General features: G+C 47.2%; 2 protein-coding genes and 1 long non-coding RNA gene across 9 annotated transcripts in view; 2 read left to right on the top strand and 1 right to left on the bottom strand.

Annotated features, from left to right (window-relative positions):
- The first annotated feature begins 29 nt into the window (after nucleotides 1-29).
- CYB5RL (cytochrome b5 reductase like) lies at nucleotides 30-22,846 on the top strand. Of its 6 annotated transcripts, none has more exons than XR_013764589.1 (8): nucleotides 47-129; nucleotides 1,909-2,163; nucleotides 5,549-5,697; nucleotides 8,032-8,119; nucleotides 11,470-11,574; nucleotides 15,164-15,367; nucleotides 18,626-19,365; nucleotides 21,739-22,846. XR_013764589.1 is itself a non-coding variant. In XM_079144568.1 (8 exons), the coding sequence occupies exons 2-8, from the start codon at nucleotides 1,954-1,956 to the stop codon at nucleotides 21,748-21,750; spliced, it is 852 nt and encodes a 283-aa protein (XP_079000694.1). In that variant the 5' UTR covers nucleotides 49-129; nucleotides 1,909-1,953; the 3' UTR covers nucleotides 21,751-22,846. The 6 variants fall into 6 exon arrangements, 5 of the variants coding, with proteins under 5 accessions (XP_079000696.1, XP_079000693.1, XP_079000694.1 ...); XM_079144568.1 differs by having other exon boundaries at nucleotides 49-129; nucleotides 19,282-19,365; XM_079144567.1 differs by lacking the exon at nucleotides 21,739-22,846 and having other exon boundaries at nucleotides 18,626-19,425.
- On the bottom strand, nucleotides 3,335-5,538 carry LOC306663958. The gene is made up of 2 exons (XR_013764597.1): nucleotides 3,590-5,538; nucleotides 3,335-3,479 (listed from the first exon to the last, which is right to left on the bottom strand). It is a non-coding gene; the product is annotated as an uncharacterized lncRNA (long non-coding RNA).
- CDCP2 (CUB domain containing protein 2) overlaps nucleotides 5,997-26,668 on the top strand; it is a 46,643-nt gene continuing 25,971 nt past the window's right edge. Inside the window, exons 1-2 of one of the 2 annotated variants that reach the window (XM_079144507.1) lie at nucleotides 5,997-6,039; nucleotides 8,032-8,119. The gene's annotated coding sequence lies outside the window, so the exon portion shown is untranslated. Of the gene's footprint in view, nucleotides 6,040-8,031; nucleotides 8,120-24,971; nucleotides 26,564-26,668 lie in introns of those variants that run through there. The other variant, XM_079144506.1, reaches the window with a different exon arrangement.

Here is a 26,668-nt window from a genome sequence, read left to right as displayed (position 1 = left end):
TCCTTATCTTGCCCCACCCACGAGCCGTTTTCACTATCTTATTTGTTGATTCTGAAAAGAGTTCCCCGCCTCCCCGGAGGTGGGGGAAATCTGTGGGATCCTCACGTGAGTGGACTTGCTGGAGCGTAGGTGAGTGCTGGTGAAGGTGGTGGGACGCGGGCGGGACGGTAGGAGCCCCGGGACCTCAGAACCACATCTCTGACCAATTACGAGCAGCTGGAGCTTGGCCACGGCCCCCTGCCCCTCATTGTAAAAATAGGGATTGAAATGCCTGCGCTGGCGCCCGGCACGTAGTGGGTGCCTGGAAAAGTTTACTTTCCTCTCCCACTGCTGCGGGGGCTTTTTTCGCTGCTCCTCCCCTGTGCCTGAGAGTGGCCCAGTCCACCCCACCAGCTTCACCTCCGACGGCTCATACCGAAGCTCTTCCCCAGCACCCGGCGCCCGAATGCGAGTTACTTTGCTCTGTTCTGGGGATTTCCTTTCCGCCTCCTAGAGGCAGGGCCAGAGCGGTGGAACGTTCCTTTGCTCTTTGCTCTCTCCGTTACTTACAAATGCCTGCTGTGTCAGGCGCTGTGCTAAGCACCGGTTTGGCTTTGGTGAATAAAACATGAGATTCAGAGTTTACGGTTTAGTAGGAGATACATATGCAGGCAGATAACATATAGCAACACTCACACGTCCTATCCCTTCTCCCTAGTTATTTTCTTTCTATCATACTGTTTCCATTTTGGTTTTTTTTAATGAATATCTTTCCAATGAGTGCAGGGGTTTCTGCTTCTCCACTGCTGTATCCTCTGCATCTTGAGCAGTGTCTGATACATAGTACAAGCATGTTTAATGAGGGAACACATACTAGACACGAATAGAGTGCTTAATAGAAAGTGACCAGGGGAGAGGTTCAGGGAGGACCTCTGAGGGGCAACGACCTTTTAGCCAAGGCCTGAGGATGAGGAAAGACATCCAAGCAGATACAACATCTGTCAAGGCGGAATTTAAAGATGGTGTATCAGACTGAAAAGGTAGAGGCGGAGTTTCCAAAATGTTTTCTACCAGTTTCCAAAAAGTTTCTACCAGTTTCCAAAAAGCAGAAAATTTCTACCAGTTTCCAAGAAGCAGAAAATAACAACTGTTAAAACATGGAGAGGATAAATTTAAGGCAGAGACTGATATGACTAACCCACACACTGAATAGCAGTTTACAGTCAACAGAACTCTTTCACTTACCTAATTTTAGCCCCCAAAAGTGCACAGAGTAAGAAATTGGCATAAAGAAGGGACCACACCTCATTCATTAATAATACATGCTTGGTACATGGCATGCAATAAATGGATTGAACTGATGTAACACCATGCTAGGTCTTAGAGAGATAGGGACCATGGTCTTCTCACCTGTGTTGCATCCCAGCACCTAGTGCTGGGCCCAGCCCCCAGTCTGTACTTGTAAAGTGAATAACCTCTCACAAATTACTGGGAACCTTCCACATGCCAGGCTGTGCTTGGTGGAACAATGTAGATGAAATAAGACATGATCCTTGTATTTGTGGGTGTCCCAGAAAATAAAACCTTCCTGAAGTAAAGCTCATGCACAGTAGAACCAGGTTTTCTGAGGCTGAAATAGAAAAAAAAAAAAAAAAAAAGATTTATTTTACACAGAGGGAACTGCCCTTCTAAAAGCAATGGTAGGGATGGAGCTATAGCCTAATGGGTAGGTAGAGCACTTGCCTAGCATTCACTAGGTCCTGGCTTCAATTCCCAGTACTGCAAAAATAAAATTAAAGGTGTCTTAAAGCAATGGTAGTAAGTGTACCCCATCCCCAGGGTTTGCACAGAGCCTGGCACCTGCAGACTGGTGAGAATGGGAGGAATAGAGGAGACCAGAATATAACCCCCATGTTTTCCTTCTTCCAGGCCAGCAAGGGAGGGGGAAGAGCACCTTGTTATCCCTCCCAGGCTATGCAGGCCTCACTGAGAATGGGCAACAACGAGGAAGAGGACACTGAGGAAACCTGGCTACAGCTGCGGCCTGTGGAGCCCTCTCCTTCCCAGTGCTGTGGCAGTGGCTGCTCACCCTGTGTGTTTGACCTCTACCACCGAGATCTGGCAAGGTGGGAGGCAGCTCGAGCTCGCAATGACAAGAGCCTGTTGAGTGGGAAGCAGTCACAGGTGAGGAGGCTGCTGAGACGACTAGGCCAGGGTGGTGGAGTTTACCTGGCCTCACCCCTGCCCAGCAAACAAGCTCTGGGAAGACGTGACTGGACAGCAGAAAAGAGTGTGCATATGGAAAACAGAATCAGGGTCAAGTCCAGGCCTGGAACAAGCTTTTTAGCAACTGTGGGACTTTAGTCCTCTGAGCCTTAGTTTCATCCTCTGTAAAATGGAGATAAACATTTGTGATGTTTAGCACATATTCTGACATTTATTTCAGGTAACAGATATTTATTGAGTGCTTGTTATACATCAGGACCCACGAGCCACTGAGGATTTAAGAGGGAACAAAACAGACACAGTTCTTGCACTTAGAGCAAAATAGTTTATAGTATATATTAGGTAAATAGAGGGCTGGGGACATAGCTCAGTTGGTAGAATGCTTGGCTCACATGCACAAGGCCCTAGGTTCAATCTCCAGCACCATTTAAAAAAAAAAAAAAAAAAAAAAACAGGAGCTGGGAGATAGCTCAGTTGTTAGAATGCTTGCTCTAAATAGAGAATGTTGTTTTTCCTTCTTATCTCACCTTTTTTTTTAATGGGAGAATTATTTTTTCTTATTCTTTTATTAACACCTATGAATTGTATATACTAGTGGGATTTGGTGTGATATTTCCATACATGGATATAATATGTACTCATCAAATGCAAATTCCCATTCTCCCCCTCCACACACAACCTATTAACCACTGTCTTACCTTCAGGCCAACTTTTTTTTTTCTAGCTTCCATATATGAGAGAGAACATGTAATACTTTCTGTGTATGGCTTATTTGATTTAACATAGTGTTCTCCACTTCCATTCATTTAGCTGCAAATGACAGGATTTCATTTTTTTTTTTTTTTTTGATTGAACCTAGGAGCACTTAGCCACTGAGCCACACCCCCAGCCCTTTTTATTTTTTTATGTTGAGACAGGGTCTTGCTAAGTTGTGTAGGGCCTCACTAATTTTCTGAGTCTGGCCTTGAACTTAAGATCCTCCTGCCTCAGCCTCCCAAGTCACTGGGATTATGGGTGTATACCACCACACCCATGTATCTCTTAATGATCACTTAGCTGATTCCACATCTTAGCTATTATGAATAGTCTTCCCCTTACTGACTTTCCCCCACTTTTTTGAACTCCTAGACGACTTCATTGTTTGGACTGAGCAATTTAGCCCTTCATTGTCATGTTTGGGAGGGTTTCACAGAATTTAGATGTGAGAACACTATAGTTCAATTTCTGTTATACAGATAATTGAGGACCTATTCACTCTGACAGTGTGCATAGACCTGTTTTTTTTTTTTTTTTTTTTTTTTTTGCGATGCTGGGGATCAAACCCAGGGCCTTGTGCTTGACAGGTAAGCACTCTGCCACCTGAGTTATCTCCCCAGCCCTAGACCTGGTTTTGAATCTGTTTCTGCATCCTGGGTTTCCCACATCTGAACAAGCTTCCCATTGTCCGTGTGCCTTCTAACGATTGTGGAGGAGAGATATCTCCTATTTCTGCCTCTTAATATAACCTGGCCTCACCATCTCTTTTTAGACAACTCTTCCCCATTGTTGGAGCCCAAACTGAACCAAAGCTCAGTTATTTTTACACGTTTTTCCTAAGCTATAGATCTTACATCCTGAGCAAATGTATTATTTTTTCAACTCCAAAACATAACTTTGTATCTATCGCTGTTAAATGTTTCCTTATAGTTCTGCTCCTGGAAGGTGGTAGTGGAGACCAGAGCCCTCTTCCTCTGACAGGGACTGGGGAATGTTCATGACAGCTAATGTTTCTTCCTTCTTTCTACCCTCCATCTCCACATGGATCATTTCTTCACTTCTTCTTCTCTTTTTTTTCTTTTTTTCTTCTTTTTCTTTGTGTTGCTGGGAATCAAACCCAAGGCCTCATACATGCTAGGCCAGTGCTTTACCACTGAGCTACAATCCCAGTCCTCCTTTCACTTCTTTCTGATGTCTGCTCAAATTTCATTTCTTAATTCTCAACACCACCTTCTAGATGTACTTGTTTATGTGCATATTATCCATGTCTCTGCTAAAATGTAAGTTCCATACGAGGGAGTCTCTGTCTTGCTCACTATTCTGTCTTCTGCCAGCAGTTCCTGGCATTACAGGCAATAAACTTTTGTTAAGCGAATGAATGAGTTTCTCCTCGGTCTACTGAGTACCATGTCCTATGTTTTAGGCACAAGGAGGTTAATGATAAAAGTAAAGGTGACAGGACACCAGCCCTCAATAAACTCCCCTTGTAGAATAGGGACCAAGAACCATAAAGATGTAACAAAGTAAGAGCTGAGGCCTGGATAGGCCAGTTAATTGTGTGGTGTTGGGCATGTCACTTTAGTTTGCTAAATCCAGTTTTATCTGAATAATGGGGATATTAATGCTTCAGAGATTATTTTGAGGATTTCGTGGGATAAATAAATAAAGTACCTGGCATATGATAGGTGCTCAGTAATAGTACTTGTCATCACCTATAGTAACAAATGGAAAGTAATGGAAAGTTAAATGAAAGAAAATTGATTTGCTAATCTTGTAAATCAGTGTATTTCAACCTAATAAAAAATTTTACTTATTTATTTTAAAATTTTTTTGGTACCAGGAATTGAACCCAGGGTTGCTTAACCACTGAGCCACATCTTTAGCCCTTTTTTATTTTTTATTTAAAGGCAGGGTCTTGCTAAGTTGCTTAGGGCTTCACTAAGTTGCTGAGGCTGGCTTTGAACTTGCAATTCTATTGCCTTAGCCTCCCAAGCTGCTGGGATTACAGGCATGTACCACCAGACTGGTGTAAATTTTATTTTTAACTTTTAATAGTCATAGTAACAGATTTTATATTTCCTTAACAATTACATTGTATGAAACATTTTTATATTGTGCTGGGTGTGGTGGTGCATGCCTGCCTGTAATCCTGGCTACTTTAGAGGCTGAGGCAGGAGGATTGTTCAAGTTCAAGACCAGTCTGGGCAACTTAGTGGGATCCTGTTTCAAAATAAAAAAAGTAAATAAAAAGGGCTGACTGTTCTCAGTGGTAGGGTGCCACTGGGTTCAATCCCCAGTACAACAAAAAAAAAGTTTTATATTGTTATCTCATTGACTGGACCCTTGAGTATAGGCTAAGGAATCTTCATTTGATCCTGGGACTGATGGGAACCGTGGAAGGTTTAAGAGTAAGGCAAGCTCATATAAAGTACTCTCACATTCTTAGATAAAAGGGAAATAAGGTAACCCTGCTCTCTGTTACACAGAAAACTTATTCACCAAGACAGATGTCCTTGAAGAACTTGGGAAGGTTGTTTGTGTGTCCCTTGAACCCAGCCTCTACCTGTCAGGTCTTTTCCGGTTGCAGAGCTGCCCCTCCAAGCTGAGCCCAGAGACCTTCCTGGCTTTCCGCATCAGTGCCATGGACAAACTTACTAAGGACACCTACCATGTTCGATTTGCACTACCTGGAAACAGCCTACTTGGCCTGCACCCTGGGCAGCACCTCGTCCTACGGTACATTCAGGTTGTGGGAGGACCAAAGCCTTGCTGCCTGCTTGCCTTGTGCTAACTGGTGACCCAGGGCAACTTGCCTGACCCCCTTTAAGCCTTCATTTGTCTTCTTCAGAATAGCAATACATGACTCAGATGGTCTTCAGATGGACCTAGATAATGCATTTTCATGATAAATAATAATACAAGCACTTTAGCAGCATTTATTATCCAAGGCACAATCTGTGCATTCATATGTGTGAATTCATGTAACCCTCACAAAGTCCTTTGTGAGTAGTTGCCACTATCATCCCCCAGGAGAACCTGAATTCAGAGAGATCCAGGAACTTGCCCAAGGTCACACAGGTAGGTAATGTTGGAGCCAGGATTTGAAGACAAGCGATCTGTGTCTGTGGTTTTAACCTAACATGATTAGTACCAGTTGATAGAAAGAACACTGCCACTGAAAATAAGAAACTTGTACAATATCACATAACTGAGAAGTCATGGAGCGAGGATTCAAACCCAAACAACCTGGCTCCTGCATTACATTCTTAGCCTTCTCTCAGATTCCTCCTTTGGTGGAATCCACCTGGATTCCTGCCCCCATTTTCCAGGGACAAGACCTTTTGGAATAACCAGGGATAGGTGTCAACCAAGAAGTCAGCTGACTGGGTTTGAGGCTCAGCAGAGAAATCTGAGCTGCAGGTATGAATTTGGAAGTCATCAGCACATACCTGGATAGCACTTGGGAGCATATGTGTGTGTGTGAAAAGAGGAAAGAGCATAGAGTTGAACCCTGAAAACTCCTGGAATTTATGGGATCAGCAAGAGATAAAGGAGCTGGCAAAAGAGATAGAAGGTGGAGTCAGAGGATAAGATGGGAACCAGGAGAGAGCTTATTGCTGGTCAGACTCCAACTGTGTGTCTAGCTGCTTCTGGCCTATGGTCTGGCTGGCAGTCCTTGAAGCTCACTGTTCCAGGAAGCAGGAGGAACCACAGGTCACAGGTCACAGTCTCATGCAACCTTTAATCCATAAGCAGGTCACAGCCTCATGCAACCCTTAATCCGTAAGCCAGGGATGACCAGAACCCTTGCCTCTAGGCTGGCTTCCCTTCTTCATCCTTCTTACTACTCCAATGACATTCCTAACATACCCAACTGACCATATCACTCCCTGTTCACTTTCTGATGACCTCAGTGCTTCCATGATGACATCCTAAGCCAAGGCCTCCAGCCTCCTTTCCCAAGTCCTTCCCTGTCCCCCACTCCACATGTGTCACTCATCTGAGCCTTGGCATCCCACACTAGTTGCTTAGAGCCACATTGTCCTGGCTCTAAGCTTTCGACTGGGCTACTCCATACGTCTGCAGTTACTTCCCTTCCTGTGCCCGCTGTGTCCTGTCAGTGGCCTTCAGTACTCCAGATTTCTGAGGTTCTGTAGATGAGAGTGATGCTCCCTCTGTCAGCTTTACCTTTTGTTGCAGCAGATGTCATGGCTTTTGCATCTAAGTTATCTCATGTCTCATCTCCTCATTTGTTTCATAAGCATTTATTAAATATTTTGTTTAGTGCCCTGATTTTGGCACATTGAGTCAGGGCCTTTTTAACTTGCATACTTCAGAGAAGAACACTTAGCACATGGCAAGCCTGGAGAGGAGTGCTGGGGTGCTCCTGTGAGGAGTAGTGGTGGGGAACCTGGCTTTGGAGTTAGAGTGGCAGTTGAATTCTAGCTGTGCAAGTGACTTCTCCAAGCACAGGATTCTGCATTTGAGTATCATGTGAATGAAATGAGATAGCATGTGTAATATGCTTGATACATAATAGGCATTTAATACAACATGGCTAAGATTGTTACCGATGATTGCTATCCTGACCCCACAATAATATTGTAGAGAGGATTCATGTGGAGGATAGCCTAGTGCTCCTTTGAGAATCCTTCTGGTTTTGATGCTCTGGGCACATGATAGTGTTTCATAAATCTAAGCAATTTATTTTTAATCTTTATCATCACTACATAGTTAAGAAGAGGTTAGGAAAAACCACGTAAAGTCCCTCAAACTGCTTACATCATCAGTGCTTTTAGAAGCACTCCTCAGATGTAATTCCAGTGGAACCACACAATCAGGACAGAGATGGCCGTCCCTGTTTTGCAAAAGAGGCAGCTGGAATAAATTACCTGCCTGTCACAACCACCATATGGCAGTGGATGAGTTCAGTGCTCTTCTGCTGTACCTTGCCTCTCAGTGAGACCTCTGGACCCCACCCTTCAGATTCATCAGCCTAGAAGAAAAGGTTCTTGATAAGTATTTATTGAATGCCTGGCTGACCATTGACTATGTACTTCTCCTTCCCAGAGGGATAGTAGATGACTTGGAAATTCAAAGAGCCTACACACCCATCAGCCCTGCCAATGCAGAAGGATACTTTGAAGTTTTAATCAAGGTGAGTTGACTCTTCTGGAGGGTGCTCTAAGCTGCCATGAATTGGTACCTCCCTTGCCAGCTTGGTTGGGATGGTACAGTTCCCATCCAGTGTCCACATGGGAAGAGGCTGACTTACAGGAACAGCTGGGCCAGGTAAAGAGAGCCTTCTCTCCTCGCCTCTCTCCTGGGGAAGGGCACTGCTAGACCACTGACAGAGGCCATATTCTCTGTAGATTTCAGGGAAAACTATTCTTTTTCACCTTTTTACCATTAGTGGAGAGTGAGCACAAAACTGGGAAGTGGAGGGGAAGCATATCCCCACACCCACTGTGTGCTGGGCATTGGGTTCAAAAGTATGTCAGATGTGGTATCCATCCTCAAGGAACCAACCCTGAGACAAGGGCAAAGGAGTGATGGAAAATGTGGGAAGGAGCGTCTGCAAATAGGATTTAGGGAAGTAAGTTGTTCATCCTAGAACAGAAGGAGGAAGAGGATATGAGTTGAGAGAATCAGGCATAAGGTGGAACATGGAGGACGTTGTGAACTGAACTAACTTGACATCACCTCTGGATAGGAGGTGGGCAGAGGCAGGGCCTTTGATAGCCTTGAAGAAGTATGAATCGATGGTGGCAGGGAATGGCATTGAAGGCCAATTCACGGATAACCAAATGTAGGGAGGGATAACACAGAATAGTCTTCTGGCAACTGTACCCTGCCTAAGTGGCAGGAGGAGAGGGTGCTTACAGGGTAGCCAGGGCAAGTGGAGGAGTTGGCAGAGATGAGATGTGCAAGTGTATCAGATGCAAAATACCCTGGAGAGCCAAGGGGTAGGCAACAAATGTACAAGGACTCATGGAGGTCCAATTATGCAGATAAAATAATTAGATCGAACTACATGAAATTGCTGACTCTTGACATTTTTGATTTAGAGATAGCACTTCACATGGGCCAACCTCAGGTAGAGCTCTAGCCTATCATTCCCAGATGGAATCCTGGGGAACACCAATATAGAAGAATAGCTTTCCCATCCTAATCTCCCTCCTAAGACATGCATTATTATTCCTGTTGCATTGATTAACAAGCTGAGAACCAAGGGGACCCAAGGTCCACAGCTAATAAGTGCTACGGCAGGTGAACCCTGGCCCCTGACTCAAAGACACCAGTGCTATCTCTGCTCCCACTTCCTTGCCTGCCCTGCCTGTTTCAGAACTTGAATGTTTATTCCCTCACACATAATCCTGGATGGGATCCCTTCTGCACGCTGATGTTTGTCTGGGAGATTCTGCAAATCCTCTCCAAATGGCCTGCTTCCCTGCGCTGCTTGTCTGGGTGTGTTTCTGCTGAGAGGATAAGCCTGGAGACAGTTCTCCAGAGCAGCTGGATCCCTCCCAGCTGTAAGGCTGATTTTCTCCTTCGTTTGCTGGAAAGCCTCTCTTTAAAGAGGCACCTCATTATCCCTAAGCCACTGGCTAGGAAGAGCCAGAAATGTCTTTGCAAATTGGGAAGGCAGCGGGGTTTTCCAGTTTACCTCCCCACGTAGAAAGGAGGGAGGCCGCGCTTCTCAGACACCTGCAGGGCATGGGGCACTGCTTCTGACTTTGTTCTCTTTTCAACCTTATAACCACAAGTAGATCATATTATCCCCATTGTACAGATGAAGAAACTGAAACTCAAAGGCCCTCACACAATATGACTCCAAGTAGAAGGACAAAAACTCAGTGTCAGTTTTGTTTTACAGTACATGTTGAGCATCTACTCCATGCCAGGTTATGTAGAGACTCAGAAGAATCCTTCCTTTCTCCCTGGTGCTATCTGTGCCATAGGGCCTCTGAGGCCACAGCTGGGGTTGTGCCTCCCACCAGACTGGGGAATTCAGAAACCAGTGTGCTCTAAGACCCAGCCTCCAGCAAGACAGGAGCAAAACCTGCCCTCTTTGGTGGTAGAGCTCAGTAGTGGAGCCCTTGCCTGCCATGTAAAGCCCTGGGTTCATCTTCAACGCTTTAAAAAAAAATTACTCTTCTTCCCAGACCTCTTCCAGGTAAGCCAAGGACTTCCCCCACCTTTTTTCCTTTTTCTCCTTTTTTTTTTTGGTACCAGGGATTTAACCCAGGTGTGCTTAACCAGAACCCACGGTCTTAGTTGCTTAGGGCCTCACTAAGTTGCTGGCTGGCATTGAACTCATAATCCTTCTGCCTCAACCTTGCCAGTCACCAGTCGCTGGGATTACAGGTGTGCCACCTCACCTGGCAGGACTTCCCCTTTTCTTATGCAGATGATGCCCACAGAAGTCAAGATGGTATCCAAGGTGGCTCTGGGTGATGGAAAACAGGTTTGGAGACCAAAACCCAGTCTTTTCTTTAAGCCTGGCTATACTCTTCTAGCACTTTATGCTTCTCATGGGGAATTAGGTAGTCTTTGCTTGGTGTCTGAATTGTAGGTCTCTTCTAGATTGTGTGTGTGGTTAGTGATTGAAGCCAGGGCCTCATGTGTGACAGGCAAGTGCTCTACCACCAAGCTACCCCCGCAGTCCTAGATTGTATACTTTTAAGGGGAGGGCCTAAACCTGGATTGATTGATTAATTCATTCATTGAGCTATTAAGTCCTTTTCATGGTTCAGACACTGGCTGCCTTCATGGAGCGTAAGGTCCAGTTGTCTCCCCTGTGGTCCCAGCACGGTGGCACAGAGTGGGCAGTACCCAGGCAACACAGACTGCCCACCTTGTATGGAGGAATCCCTTCCACAGCCTTCATTTTCTCATCCATTCAGCATATGGTGTAGGATAATTCAGACGTTGCAGATGTGTGGCCTACAAACTAGATGTAGACCACAAATATATTTGATTTTGGCCTGCACAGTGTTTTAATTTTTTTAATTAATTACTGACATTTCAGAATGGGAGATTTTAAATAAAAATAGAGATTTGCTGCTCCTTTTAGAAAATCAGGAGATTTGGCATCATCAACCCCACAAACTATGACTTGGAACCTGCAAAGTGGCTTCCTCCTTAGAAGGAGCACTTGCTCACCAATTTATCACAGTTCCTACCATTCTCTACTGTCTCCCTGACACTGAAGTTGCCATTAGACACTTGGTTATGGGTCCTTGTGGGCATTGGGGTTGAGATCCTGGTGAAGGCTACAGTCCTGTGGATTTGCATCCTAGCCATGCCACCTACCTCTGTGTGAACTTCTGGGCCTCATCTGAAAATCAGGGATGACAGTACCAACCCGTAGGCGTGGAGGAGGATTAGATGGAGAACATATGTAAAGCCCTCAGCATGCAGGAAGAGCTCCACACTAATGACAAATGTAGTTTGTATTGGCAGCATATGCCTTTCCCACTGAGCTCTCCCTGTGTTTGCTTTCAGTGCTACCAGACCGGGCTGATGTCCCGGTGTGTCAAGTCCTGGAGAGTGGGAGACATAGCTTTTTGGCGAGGACCTTTTGGAAGCTTCTGCTATAAACCAAACAAGGTCAGTGCCAGCACCCTGAGTCTTTAGGAGGTGCCCCTGGCTTACCTCCAGGGCTGTGATGCTCATATTTTAGGCCATAGAACCTCACCGTGCCTTTGTTCATGAGCTTAAACCCAATCCTGAGATTGAGGTTGAGAGGTCCTTAGGGTTGAGAAAGGGAGGAGATGTAATAGGCACTAATAAATAAAACCAGAACTATCCATGGCTACCCATTGCTTAGAAAATCAGACTCATTTACTTGGGGTTTAAGACCCTATACCACCTAACCCTCAAGCCTCAAGTACTATTCTGTGTATTCCACTCACAAGACCAGATACAGCCATGGTTTCTGCTTGGGAGCCCATTGCTTCCCAACTTAGAAGACTTTTGCCCTCGACTTCATGGTATGCTCATGTCCTTCCCTGACTTTCCCAGGATAATTAGCAATTCCTCTTCAGTTGGTACATATCTGGAGAGCAGTTTGGCAGTGTATACCAAGATCTTAAGAGCCTTTAAATCCTTTGGCCCAGTAATTTCATGTCTATAAGTCTGTTGTATGGAAAGAATCCAAAATGCTGATTACTTTGCACGTATTTATGGCCTTTTTTTTGTAATAAAAAATTGGAGACAACTGAATATCCAACATTAGAGGAACAGTTAAATATGCTGGGTTACAGTATACAATGTGCAGATAAACTTGATAGAGTATTATTCTGGGTTTTAAAATTTGTTTATAAATGATACATGCTTTATGCTATAAGATCAAGTGATAAATATTAGGTACAAAACTGAATATACAACAGGTTGAGAAACTAACTGGAAAGGCACAGAAGAAATATGAAGGGAAAATATAATGCAATGTTAGCAGCTCTGAGTGGTAGAATTATGGGTGATTTTTATTTTCTTCATTCATTATATGTTCCAAAATTATACATTATAAATTTTCTGCAGTGAACACCTATTACCTTTATAATTAGGAAAACAAAACAAAACAAAAACAAATGGGAAAGAATGAATCGTGCTTGCTTCTCCTTTCTTTTTGTTTAATTTAAAAATAGCATTTATTGTTTTTTTTTCCTTATTATAAATGCAGTATATATTCATTACCCCAAAAAAATGAGCTATAGCTATGTAGAGACAAAAAGAAGAAAACAAAAATGAGCTGCAGGCCATTTCTTACTACCTTGGTATATATTCTTCCAAATCCTCTTTCACAAGTGGATGTGTTGGTACATGTACATACATACACATGTATGCATACTGAGCACATGTACATATGTTTGCATAATCATACCAGCAGGGACAGAGTGTAGTTCAGTGGAGAGCACTTGCCTAGCATCCATGAGGCCCTGGGTTCCATCCCCAGCATCACAAAATAAAAGAAAAGAAGTAAGTAATATCATCAGATACATATTTGGCACCTTCAGTATGCAGGTCTGACCTTAGCACTTGCTATATGTGAACTCAGTTTCCACAACAGCTTTCAGGTGCTTCTGTCCCCAGTTTACGCATCCACATGTACATGTTAATGCTCTTCCACAGCATTCCACAGGACTCCCCTAGAACTAACTGCACTCAACCCTGCATTTTAGCTCAGTGTGTCCCTATGTCCCCCAGACCCTTGAGAGCAGGGCATGTGAATTGTTCCGGTTTCCTTCTCATGTGGGGTGGACAACAGATAAAAGTTTGTCTTGACCACTTTTTCTGGGAGGGAACTTTCTGATGCCATGTACCCACCACACACACACACGCTCAACAGCCCCTTCATTTATTTATCAGTTTGTTTTTTTCAGTACAAGGGGTTGAACCCAGGACCTGGTGCATGCTAGCACTCTACACCTCCAGCACTAGCCCCTGCATTTCTCATCTGTGAGGGTATAGGGCCCAGTAGTGAGGGAAAGGGGATATTGTCTCAGGCTTTCCTTTTGGCCACTGGAAGCTTTGACCAGGGCTGGCTTTGCTCCCATGAGAATGCTTGGGTGCAGCTCCTCTCTTGTCGGCCTGCTTTGCTACTCTGCATTTGTCTTCATTATAGACAGATATGGTCTCAGCCCTGAGCTGACACCCAGGCATGTATGTGTTCATTCAATAGATGAATACAAGTGTCCTTCCAGGGGCCAATCTGATGGAGGAGACAAACACATAGATGACAACAGTGTTGTGCCACAGGAGGCACAGGGAGCTATGGGAACACAAAGGAAGAACTCTTCCCTAGCCTTGGCTCAAAGAAGCATCCCAGAAAGACAGCCTGAATATTGAGGAGAGGAAGGAGGGATGAGGTAGGCTGAAGACCTGGAGGTGGGAGGTTGCATGAACACAGGACAACATGACATGGCCAACAACAGTAGGTAGGAGGGCATCTAGAGACTCACAAAGGGAAGCAGTCTAATTGCACTAAACCTTGGCTCCTCATCAGGCACGGCACTTTACTTCATCTCTTGTAAGCTTCACAACAGTTTTTTTTTGTTTTTGTTTTTGTTTTTTTTTTGGGTGCTGGGGATCAAACCCAGGGCCTTGTGCTTACAAGGCAAGCACTCTACTGACTGAGCTATCCCCCCAGCCCCTTCACAACAGTTTTGAGATAGGTGTCATTATGAGGAAGTACTGTTATCTTTGTGTATCTTTGTGTGTATGCATGTGTGCTACTGAGGATTGAACCCAGGAGTGCTTTACCACTACACTCCCAACCCTTTATATTTTTTATTTTGAGACAGGGTCTCACTAAGTTGCTGAGGCTGGCCTCAAACTTGTGATCCTCCTACCTCAGTTTCCAAAGTAGCTGGGATTATAGATCTGCATCACCACCCTGGCTTATTTTAATTTTTTTTTTAACCAGTTAAGAAACTAGGCCCAGATTGATTAAAATAAATAAATAAATAAATGCTTGCCCAGATCACATGGTTAGGGATTTATACACAAGGCCTGTTGTCCAGAATGAGGAAAGTGAATACCTCTCTGCATGGGTCAGGCACTAGTTTTTACGGCATTCACCTTACAAAGGCTTGCCCCTCTTTAAGAGGTCTAGAGCCAAGAAATTTTTTCAGTGAGGATGAATTGAGGAAACTAGGCCTCTTCAGCAGGAACTCGCCTTTATTGCATGACTTTTTTTGACCAGTGCTGAATTAGACACTTGCATATATTATCTTAGTCTAGAGAAGGGCAGGCTCTAGGGTCCAATCTGGAGCCCAGAGATCTCTTCAGGGCTGCCCAGGACAGAGGAAGTAGCCCAGAGTAGGGCTGCAATGAAGTTGGGTGTGGGCAAGGCTTGGTGGGAGGATGTGAGGTGGAGAGACCTCCCTAGCAGGGGCAGGTGGCCTGAGATGGAGCAAGCTGCCTTGGAGGCAGTGAGTTCCATGCTTTAGAAGGCAACCAAGCCCCTTTCAGATTGGGCTACACCACTACGTTCCCTTTCAGCCTCAAGATTCCATAATTTCTGTTGTGCACACCTCATGCCTTTCATAAGCCAGGATGACTTCCTGGAGGAGAAGAGAGGGGGCATAGATGGATGGACACCCAGGAAGGGTACTGCAGCTGGTTCAGGCAAGACCAAGAAAAGGCAGTACAGGTGGAGTGAGACCCTCAGTCCACTTGTTATGCCCATTCTCCCCAGTATGGTGAGCTCCTCATGCTGGCTGCAGGAACAGGTCTGGCCCCCATGGTTCCCATCCTAAAGAGCATCACAGACAGTGCAGATGATGAGACCTTTGTCACCCTGGTCTGCTGCTTCAAGACCTTTGAGGGCATCTACCTGAAAACCTTCCTCCAGGAGCAGGCCCGTTTCTGGAATGTCCGCACTTTCTTCGTACTCAGCCAGGTAAGCCCAGGGTGATGACTTCCCTCCCTGAGACTGCTGTCCCCTTGTACCCATCCCAAGGACCAGCCTCTTTGCCCCTTGCTGTGCAAAAAATCCCTGTCTCTGGTGGTACACCCACCAGGCTCATGGCATAGAAGGCAGGTGTTCCCATGGCCTTTTTGTCAGCACTAGGGATTGAACCAGGGACACTTCACCACCAGGCTATATCCCCAGTCCTTTTTATTACTTTACTACTGTGCTACATTCCTAGTCCTTTATATTTTTTAAATTTTGAGACAGTCTCACTAAGTTGCTAAGGGTCTTGCTAAATTGCTGAGGCTGGCTTCAAATTTATGATCCTCCTGCCACAGCCTCCTAAGTTGCTGGGATTATAGGTGTGTACCACTCTGCCCCGCTATTACCATATTCTTATGCAGACTAGAAACAGAACTCATTAGTGAAGGCCAGTTGTGTCACACTATAGACAGGGTTGAGCCAGGATTCGATCCCAGGACTTCCTGAGCTTTAGCTGCTTCCACCATCCTTTGCTGCCTCCCCCACCCTCTGGCATCACCAGCTATGTGACCTGGGACCACCTGTGGAGTCAAGGCAGTCTCAGTGTGTTCAGTTCCTTGGGGCCAGGACCAAGTATCTGGGCCAGCACTATTTGTTCAGGGATTAATATACCTGAGTAGAGACTGTCAGCAACTGATGGTCCAAACTGGATCCAAGTTCCCTCCATTTAGTAGATTCCCTATCACCTCAATTTGTCTGCCCATGAGACTCACCAGGCTGCAGATTCTCTATCTGGAAGCCACTCTGCCTTCTGATACTGCCTCTCTGGTTCTCCATTCACTCTAGTGACTCTTCCTGGATCCTCCCCACTATAGCACAGAGGACTGACTTTGTACTATGTCTCAAGCCAGGTCCTCAGCTGCCTTTGTTCTTCCACCTTCCTTGGTCTGTAGCATTAATTTTCCTTCTGGCACCTGCTGGACTGAGGGCCCCTCCTGGGGTCTCCAAGCATTCCTTGTTGCTTAGAGTTGGTCCTCGTACCCTCCACTGTGGACATACCTCTCATTAATTTCCTCTTTGAGCAGCTATCACTTAGCTGGTCCTCAGCCTTGTGGTCAGAAGGGTGAGGGGTGGGTTAGGAAACTGGATTGCCCTTCCCCAAACCAGAGTTCCTGGCTTCACCAATATTCTGTCCATGGTCAGAATACTCAGTGGCAAGAACATTGAGAGGATCATGCTTGGTGAACATTAGTAGCAGCAGAAAGTACCCAGGCAGGAGCACAAAGCCAGAGGCTTGTGTGCAGCCTGAGGGAGTGGGTCCCTGGAGCTTGTCCAGGACAGTGGGGAGGGGTGCAGGAGGGTGCTACCTGGCAGAGCCACCCTGAATGCCAACCAGCTCTCCTGTCCTCTGTCTCCCCACCCACATGTCTACAAAATGCCAGGATGCAAAAATGCAGATGCCCCACTTGCTGCCCTGCAGGCACTCACTTGTGCATGGGGACATGGCACAGGGATGGCTGATAAGGACCCCCCTTCATTGAGCACTTTCTCTGTGCCTGGCACCATTTGAAGCACTGTGTGTATTAACTCATGTAATCCCCCTAGAGTCTCATGGGGCTTGTGCTGCCATGATGTCCCTTTTAAGATGTAGAAACTGAGGCATAGAAAGATTAAGAACAAAGTAGCCCAGACAGCTGCTGGAGAGCTGGGGTGGGCCAGGTGGTCCTGCGCAGAGGCCTTTCTCTTTGTGCTCTTCACTGAGATAGCCCAGCACAAGATGCTGAGAGGATGGTCAGGATGCTGGCGACCAACAGGCAGAATCAGGAGGGCTTTGCGGAGCAGGTGACATTTGAGCCTAGCCTGAGGGTTGCATTCAAGTTCATCTTTGGCCCTGGGCTGGGGCTTTGATGATGCCAAGGCCTAGGATCGGGCAGAGGAGTGAGCTGCCCATTGATGGCAGGGGCAGGTGAAGGGGGCTGAAGATGGTGACTCCTGTCCCCCTATACTCCCTTGACTCAGGGCTCCTGCTCCCCCCTGGCTGGGCCCCAGAAATAGCTTCCTTAAGGGTCTCCTGCTCCAACTATTCCCTGCCAATTTGTTCTTTATTCTGCAGCCTAAATGACAGATTTTTTTACCTTTATTTTATTTACTTATTTATTTTTCTTTGGTGCTGAGGATTTAACCCAGTGCTTCACAAGTGCTAGGCAAGTACTCTACCACTGAGCCATATCCCCAGCCCCTAAATGACAGATTTGACCCCACCACCACTCTGCCTCAGCCCTTTCCTGGCTCCCCACTGCTGTTAGGACAGTGTCTAAACTCAGTAGCCCTGGCAGCATGTACAGCCTCACCTCCTGTCCCAGCCTTCCTGTGTGCTATGTCTGGGTATCACTGGTCTGCTCAGTGGTACAAGTAAGCTCTGCTTTCCTGGCCACTAGGCCTTTACTCAAGTGGTATCCACTGCCAGGGGCACTATCCCCCTCCCCCTCCTAACACCTGCTTACTCTTCACATCCTGCTGAGGGGAGTCCATCCTGGATGTTTTCCCAGAGCCCTGGGGGGTGCTGGTGTTCTGCTCTCATAGCCCCCCTCTCTTCCTTCACTTGCCACATCATCATTGCTTACAGGCCCCTCCCCACCTGATCACCAGCCAGACCCAGTGCGTTTGGGGGTGTACAACTAGGGCAATGACAAGCAGACCCACTGACCTGAGGGAATTGGGCATTGGGAAGGAGAAATGAAGCCAGTTGGCACTGTTGGGCCCTGCCCTTGAGGCCCTTTAGGGTAGGTCAGACCATGGAGGGAGTGTGGGGAGATTCCCATCATCAGCCGGGGCTCCTCTACTCACCAGTACAAGTGGGCCTTTGGGGTCAGACAAGCTCTGTGAGGTGGGGTTAAAAGCCCCTGTAACACTGGAGGCCTCTGCTTCTAGGCCTCTACAACATTCCACCCTTGTGGCTTACCAGACCATGGTTTTCCACAGCCTGCACCCTCATTCCATAGCTCAAGAGAGGTCAGTTTCCCAGGAAATGGCAGAGGAACTAAGATTCCAACCCCAGCCCCCTCTCTCCATCCTTCTCTCTGGCCCCAGGAACTATCAGCTGGCCTTCATAGTTCTACAGAGTGTCAGTTCTGCCCTGGGCTTGGTTGAGTGCTGATGATATGGTTTCTTCTCTTTATTAAAGCTCTTCAAATTGCATACACGTAATAATTTGTACACTTCTCCATGCGTATGTCATACTTCAATAACGTTTACTTAAAATAGAAGAAGAAATTCCTCCGAGTCAGCTGGAGGTGGAACATTCACTTCGTGGCCCTGAGGATAGCTGTGAGCCAGGGCTGGAGGGCAAGAAGAGGAGGAGCCTAGGCCTCTTGGACCTCCTTGTGAAGGATAAATCCCCTTTTGTGATGGTGGCTCTGCTGCCTGGGACCTGTATTACACACAGCCAGGATGGGACAGGGAGACTGATCTGTCTGAGCAGCCACCATGTCCGCTACATCTAGTACCATCATGCCTGGCATGAGTGAGCACCTGGCAAACATCTGTCAGATGAACTGGAATTCATTGAAACCTTAAAACAAATGAACAGATGTATGCCCTGAGGTGATAATAATGGATTGCTCTGGAGGGCCTCTGGGAACCCCTTACGTACTGGGAGAACCACTCCCTGCCAGTGACAGGTGCAGGGGAGGTGAGAAGTGGTGAGACCTGAGTTCTGCACTTTCCCTGGGAAGCCTCTGCTCCTCCCCGTACCTCCCTGCTCTAGGGGGTCATAACTCCCAAGGCTGCTGCAAGGGTAATGAGGATGTAGGTTCGCTTCCCATCTTCTCTGCCTCCATTTCCTCATTAGGCAGAGAAACTGGCAATGTGAACTCTGAGGAACCCCTGGTAGTCAACCCCACTCTTTCTGGTCTTCCCAGGAGACCTCCCCAGAGCAACTTCCCTGGAGTTACCGAGAGAAGACCCACTTTGGTCGCCTGGACCAGGACCTGATTGAAGAGCTGGTTGGTTGTTGTCGGAGAAAGCCATTTGCCTTGGTCTGTGGCTCCCCCAAGTTTACTGAGGACATGGCCAAGTACTTGCTGTGTGCAGGCCTGACCAAGAACTCCTACTTCCTCTTCTAGCTCTGGTCTCTTTCCAAAGCCCAACCAGGGGCTTGCTACAGGGACGTGGGAAGAATCTCAGACTAGAACCAGAAGTCATGGCGTCCAGGCATGGCACTGCTGCTCACTTGCCATGTGACCTTGGGCAAATGTCTTCACCTCTGAGGATTTCTATTTCTTGTCTACACTATGGGGTTAGTCATTTCCTCCTGGCATCCTGCTTCATGGAGGGAGGACAGAGGCTGTGGGAGCCCTGAGGCAGCAAGCAGCCAGCCTTGGAGTCAGGGAGGACTCCTCCAAGGAAGCCAAGTCCAGGATAAGTAGCAGTTGGACAGGAGAAGGGGGAGCTGCCCTGTTCCCTCCAATTATAAGGCCCTTTTAGGAGCTGTAACTGTGGTGACCAGCTCAGAACACCTAAGTTATCCCTCAGTGTTTCGGGAATGACCCCAGGAGAAGTAATTGCTCTTTGGAAAAGGACCTTAACTTACATACCTTATGCACTGAAGGCCTTGGATTCTGGCTTGCCAGCATTTGTGGAGCAAGGCATTGCCCTGGACGACCTCTGTCTTGGCTCCAAGCCTGTCCCACTGCATGAGGCTTTGCACTGTCTCCCTTCTCTGGCTCTAGAGCCTGGCCAGCCCAGAGCCCTTTCCTCAGCTTAAGAAGAGGCCCGGAGGCAGGCACTTTCCCTCCTCCCACAGATGGCTGGCTCAGCCCGAGCCTTCAGCTGGGTGCTCTGGTGACGGTTGCTAAGGAGATCTAAAGATAGAGCAGGAGACCTGGGTCCCTCTCCCAGCTCTGCCCACTGAGTGGTTGCTGATTCATTTCCCCCCAGCCCTCCCCATCCCACTCCCTCCATCCTGCGTAGGGCATGCCCCCTTCAGGGAGCCTGGTGCCCCTGGGCAGTGCACTGCACTTAATGAACGCTGCTTTTTGCAGTCTGGGTTCCAGTGTGCTGCAGCCACGCGGGCTGGCTACAGGTCATCCCCAAACTGGAATTCTAAGCAGTGGAAACTTAGCCATGGTACCTTAAGAACTAGGCTTTTGCAGTCATAAATTTCTAGTCCTCATATCAAAGCTGACAGTTCAGGATGCTAGAAAACATCCAGTCCAACAGAGTGGTATAAATGGGGAAATCAAGGCCCAGTGAGGTTAAATGACTTGCTCAGGGTGAAAAAGTTAACAGCAGAGCCGGTGCCACAAGTTTCCTCATCACAACCCTGTGCTCAGTTCTCCACCAGTGGTTTTCAAAATGGACTCCACAGGGCTCTTGCATAGATGGCAGCAGTGAAGAGATGGCCAGAGGGATCTCCAGACCCCACTTCAGCCAGAGCCATTCTATTTTTATCCTATTTATATACTGGGATGTGGAGTAATTTTGTCAGAAAGGATTTTCCTGTCCCTCCCCAAAAGTTGCAACAAATGTGCTGTATCACATTCACCAAATAGTCTTGATAAGCAATAGAAGGACGCACAAAGGGTTCACACTGTTCCACTTCACAGGAAGTGATTCTGTGCCAGGTGGAGGAGGGGCTGCTGGTGTGACCTTCTCCCAAGAACCATGTGCATGTGAGCATATTAAAGGCTTCCAGAAGACCATGCGTTTCATTTGGTTTAACCCAGAGTTTCTCAGGCGTTTTCCTGTGGAACACTTCTGTGGAGCCAGGCCCTCCCCAGCACAGTGTGATGAAAGGAAACCTCCTGCCAGTGTCATCCTCCTGCTGCCCTCCGCCAGTACATCCTATGGGTTCTGCTCGCAGGGGTTTCTGGGGGCAATTATGAGCTGAACTCTGTTTTAGATCTTAGGAAACAACAGTGGGCAGGTGCTGCCTTTCTGTCAGGAAGCTCCAGCCTAGTCTGGAAGGCAGGAGTTAAACTTGTAGATCTGGAAGAAATGAATGTTATAAAAATGGAGTGTGGAGTACTAGGGCTACCTAGCCAGAGGCGCCCAGGGACATGCCACTGTGCCACTGTGGATGGAGAATACTCTCACTCAAAACTAGGGGTGGAGTTGGGGTCCTCACTTAAAGAGTAAAGGTCTGGGGCAGTTCCTGTATGTTTTTCTTTGTACCATTTTAGAGATTTGATGTTTAGGTATTAGTCAAGGTCACATAGTGGTCAACAGCCCCTCTTGCCCTAGAGTGGTTATCCTTCCCCTCGCTCCACATAGAGTCTGGGTGCTAGTGGTATCACTTGCCATGGGACATTGATGTGGACCTAGCCATGCCTGTCACCAGACACTTGAGAGCTTGTATCTGGTGTTATGTCTTGCAGGGTGCCAAGTGAGCCCCAGAAGAGGAGGAGTGGTTGAGATGTATAAAAATAGACCTCTTGGAATTGGGGGCAAGAGTCCAGGCAGCTGCCCATTCCTCCCAGCTCTCCTGTTGGTGCCCCGTGCAGGCTGTGGGAGGCATGCTGTGGGTACCATGTGATGTTGCAATGGGAGAAGGGAGACTTAGGAGCACAACATCACTCAAAGGCATCAGGAGATCAACAAAGTGTCCACAGTTCTGTGATCAGACAGGTCTCAGACTTGCCTCATGAATTCTGAGCTTCAGGAACAGCCACCAGCTCTAGGCCCGGGCTCTCCCCTCTGGACCCTGCTCCACACTATAACCATCATTTTCCTAATGTGCAAATCCAAGCCTGTCACTGTCCTACTTAAAGTCCTTCCATGGCTCCTTGTTACCTTCAGGACATGGCATCTCAGTTCTGCTTACCTCTCTCGGCCTGTCCTGTGCTGCCGCCTGCCTTGCACCCACCTCTGACACTCCACAGGTGTTCTCTGGTGTCATTGCTCCCTTCACGATGCTGTTCCTGCCTGGCCAGCCTCCTGACTACCAGTCTCCCACTCTCATTTTTTGCCTCCTCATCTCCTGAACTCCTGGTTCAGCATCTCTTCTTTGGGAAGCCTTGCCGCCTTTTCCACCCCAGACTAGAGCAGTGAGTGGAGACTCGAGTCCCTCCACTGCCAAACCCATCAGTGAGCACAGAAAGGCCCTGCATCACCAGCAGAGATGGTGCACTGTACATCCTGAAGGTCCAACACCTGAGTGATGAGCAGTATTCATAGAGCAAGTGACAGGTGACAGAATGCTTTTCATCTTCAGCGAAGCACAGAATCTTCACAAATATTTATGCTATTTGGTTATCCCAATTTACAGATGAAGAAACTAAGCTTCCAAGTCATCAGGCAATTCTCCAAGGTTATGTAAGGGACACAAGTTCCAACCTGTGGTGATGGTTATAAAGGTCATATATGACACATGGGTACACCTGGATATGTGTATAAAGATTTTTATTGCTGAACTGTTTGAAACCCCAAAAGCTAAAAACTGTATGTCCTTGAAGAAAAGAATAAATGAATAGTTCCTCTTTTTCATTTGGTCCTGAGGATTTTTCCCAGAGCCTCATGAGTGCTAAGCACACTCTACCACTTGACCACCCCACAGCCCCAACAAATTGTTCTTATTCATCCAGTGGTACACCAGACAGCAGTTAAAATGAATGAACTAGATCTACATCTGTCAACATAGACAAAATCCTAAAAACACAATAATGATGTGAATTGCATGTTGTAAAAGGATAGGTACAGTGAGACACCTGTACTTTGGAAACTGTTAAAACCCAAAGTGATGCTGCCTGTTGAGGATTTGAGGCACTGGCTGCAAGCACAAGGCTGGCTCTGGTGGTGGACGGGATAAAGGGTTGGGCGGGGGGCTCGGGCTAAATCTGTGCTTGTATTATATTACAAAACATTTGAAATGAACATTGCAAAGTGTGAACTGGTTAATCTGGGCAATGGGTTCACTGATGTCTGCTAATATTTTCTAATTTTTTTCTGTGTTTGAAATAGTTCTATAATTTAAGATGTTTTTTAAAATATCAAATGTGAACCAGGAATGGTGGCGAGGCACAAGCCTGTAATCCTGGTGACTCGAGAGACTGAGGCAAGAGGGTCATGAGTTCTAGGCCAGCCTCAGCAACTTAGTGAAACCCTGTCTCAAAAAATAAAATGGATTGGGGATGTAGCTTAGTGGTAAAGCACACCAAGGTTCAGTCTCCAATTTAAAGTATGTGTGTGTAAAATCTCAAAATGTGGCTTGTCATTGCTCTTCTGAAACTAGGATAAAAACATCTACTCCCTCTTTCCCACCTCACACTGATTCTGTGACCCACAGCAAATAACTTGGCCTCTCTGAGTCTCAGTTTGCTCCATAAGATGGTGGAAGGTAGCACCCTCTCCCAGGTCATCTGTCCTTCATGCCAGTGGGGATGAGGGATACTTGAGTGCACCTAAGCACAGCATTTCAATGTGAGGCCCAGTCCCCTCCTCCTTTTTACTCTTGGGTTGCCCTCCCCAGCAGTACTTGGTTCATGACTGACAGCATTTATTCCCACTTTTCACTGTCCAGAATTCCCCTGCCCAGCATGGTGGCATGCGCCTGTAGTTCCAGATGTTCAGGAGGCTGAGGCAGGAGGATCACTTGAGCCTTAGGGTTCATGGTCAGCCTGAGAAACATAATAAGACCCTAACTTAAAGGAAGAAAAAACTCCCCTTTTTATTATTTTTCCCATGCCTTGGAAGATTCTGATCCCAAATTGCATGTATTAAGTCATTATTAATTTATCTCCCATTTTTTATTAATCAAAGACGTAGATAGCTGTGGCTCAGAGCTTCTGATCTGCACACCCAGCTGGGAGCTGTGCGTGGCTGACATGATCCCAGCCAGAGGCAAGAGGCATCAACAGTGTGTGGTCTGGCAGCTTGCCGAGGGGTCAGTGGAGACGCATCTTGCTCCCGTTAGTTTCAGTTGCTAAGGGGTCAGGAAAGCTGCTGGCCTTGCCCAGGTGGCTGCTACACTCACAGGTGGTCACTGACTGGTGGGCTAAGAACTGAATTTCCGTGCCAGACCTTAGTATGGGACCCCATGTGGATCCCAGGCCCTCACTTGACAAGGCTCAATCCAGATAGATGGCATGCACCAGTGCCACACAGAAGAGCGTGGGGTTCACCTTGTAGAAGGTGGCAAACCTGTCTGCATGTGGGTCCCACAGGCTCTGGCTGGAGACACCACATCATCATGCCCCTTACTCCCAATGCTGACAGAGCACACTTGCTTGTAGCGGGGTGGGGTGACAACCTTGACCAGGTCCCAGATCTCAGCACTCAGGACAGCAGCCAGTGGGCACCCCAGGATGGATGGTAGGCCACACCAGCCAGCTTGGAGGGTAGGTGGGCCTGCATCAGGTCCTGTCTGGACACAGGGCAACTTCACCTCTGGCCTGGCTGACCATAAGGGAACCTGGAAGGAGGAGGGGACGGGGGTGAAGGGGTATATTTGCAACAAACAATTTGGGCTTAAGGTCAGATATGCCAGACATAGATCCTTGAGTTGGAACGTGATTTGGAACCCTGGTATGGAAAATGCAATGCAGAATCTGGAACACAAGAAACAACTTTATAAACTGCATAGTGCAGTGTGGATGGGAATATAAAAAGGGGCTTCCAAGGGGCTCAGTCTATAAAAAGTGTTTTGGGGCTCACGACCTGGGCCCCCTCCCTCTTGTTGCACCTCCAGGCTGCTGACCCATACCTGCTCCTGGATGGTGCAGATTGGCCGATGGTGATGCAGTCCTGGTGTGTCCTTGTAGATGTCCAGTTCTGTAAAAATGAGGACAAGCATTGAGGTGAACATTTGCTAAAAATCGACTGCCTGGTTTGTCCCAAAGGTGATTATGAGCAAGGATTTGGGTACAAATAGTTTATATGGGAGGTGGTTCAGGGAAACGTGGTGAGGGAGTTGGAAAGGAAAGACAATAAAGGGTGTGTGAGTGGACAGGTTACCCCTGGTGACACCTGGAGCTCCTCCTGCTGTGGTACACACAAGAGACCCATGGAGCACACCTTAACAATCATCCCACCGAGGGACAAGGAAGCTGGGCATCTCTCCACCACAGCTGAACCCCCTTACTGGATGAACAGGCCCGTCTGGCCTCTCCTGGGTAGCCTCAGTGTTAGCAGCCAGAAAAACCCTCAGGTAAGAGACATGGAGCCAGCGGTGCCTCCAGGGTGGGCAGGGTGACACCGGTGCCTATCAACAGTGTTCACTGCAGCATCTCAATTAATGCTTAATCTTTAGAGATCAATAGCAAAGAAATAGATGCTGGAGAGGTAAACAGCTAGTGGAGAAAATGGTGTTATTGCCTGAGGCTAGGCGCAATATGGTGTCCCCTCTCCACACGTCCCCCCATCTCACACAGTGGACAGTAAGTGTTGCCATGGTGACTAACTGTTGAACGAATAAACAAGCTGATGGAATCCACAAGACCATGGATTAGTTACCACTCCTCTGTAAAACAAAGGTGGTAATTCCTTTCCTCCTGGCTGGTTTGGAGGAGTGTGCGAGACTGTGTATGTAAAGTTGCTCAGCTCAGAGTCTGGCCCACAGGGAGCATTAACCAGGGTTAATTCCCCTCCTCTGCCCCTCTAAGGAGACCAGTCTTTACAAAGAGGCAAGCCTTGGGGCTCAGGTTAGTGGTTCCCTGAATCTCTGAATAAATGGGTCTTTTCCTCCAGGGACTCTAGAATCTCTCTACTGGCTCCTTCCACTAGCACTGAAACCTGTCTCGGTTTCCCCCATGCTCATGCAGCAAAACAAGCAACAGCCACTTTACCTCCATGTTATCCCAGTGACAAATGCTCCCCTCCTCTTTCCTTGGAGAGCTGCCCACAACCTGCATGGCCTCCTTCTTCACTTCCCTCTACTTCTCACACTGCTACCATCTGGCATCCACTCCCCTCCCCACCCCCAGGTGCTCCTGGTCATTCTCAGCGGCTTTTGAAGCTGTGATCAGTTCCTTCCTTTTTGAGCCTGTCTCCTCCATAGGATGATTATTCTTATCTTCCCTGATTATACCGAGGACTGTGTGACTCACTCATTTGGGTATTGAGCAAATATATCTAAACACCTGCTTGTTTTCTGCTGGGTTCTCGAGGGCCCTGACTCCAGAGTGTGTACCACCTCCTGGGCCCTGCAAAGGCTGTTATAGCAATGTGCAAGGTCTTGCACTCTGCCTGCTGCACAGTGGGCACTTGGTGAGTGTGGGGATCTGTCTTTTCCTTCTACTCCCTGTGGGCCTCAGTTTCCTCACCCGGAAAATGGGCAGAAGAGGTGGGCTTACTCTCTGAAGTCCTCTGCAT

Source organism: Sciurus vulgaris (genome assembly GCF_902686455.1).
Source record: "Sciurus vulgaris genome assembly, chromosome: 1".
NCBI classification, from domain to species: domain Eukaryota; kingdom Metazoa; phylum Chordata; class Mammalia; order Rodentia; family Sciuridae; genus Sciurus; species Sciurus vulgaris.
Note: the sequence above shows the minus strand (reverse complement) of the source record. Positions and strands in the feature narration are given on the sequence as shown.

Coding starts and splice junctions, on each gene's coding strand:
- CYB5RL (XM_079144566.1), top strand. CDS start 1,954: ATGCAGGCCTCACTGAGAATGGGCAACAACGAGGAAGAGGACACTGAG. Junction 11,575..15,163: donor TCTGCTATAAACCAAACAAG/GTCAGTGCCAGC, acceptor CATTCTCCCCAG/TATGGTGAGCTCCTCATGCT. Junction 15,368..19,281: donor CTTTCTTCGTACTCAGCCAG/GTAAGCCCAGGG, acceptor TGGTCTTCCCAG/GAGACCTCCCCAGAGCAACT.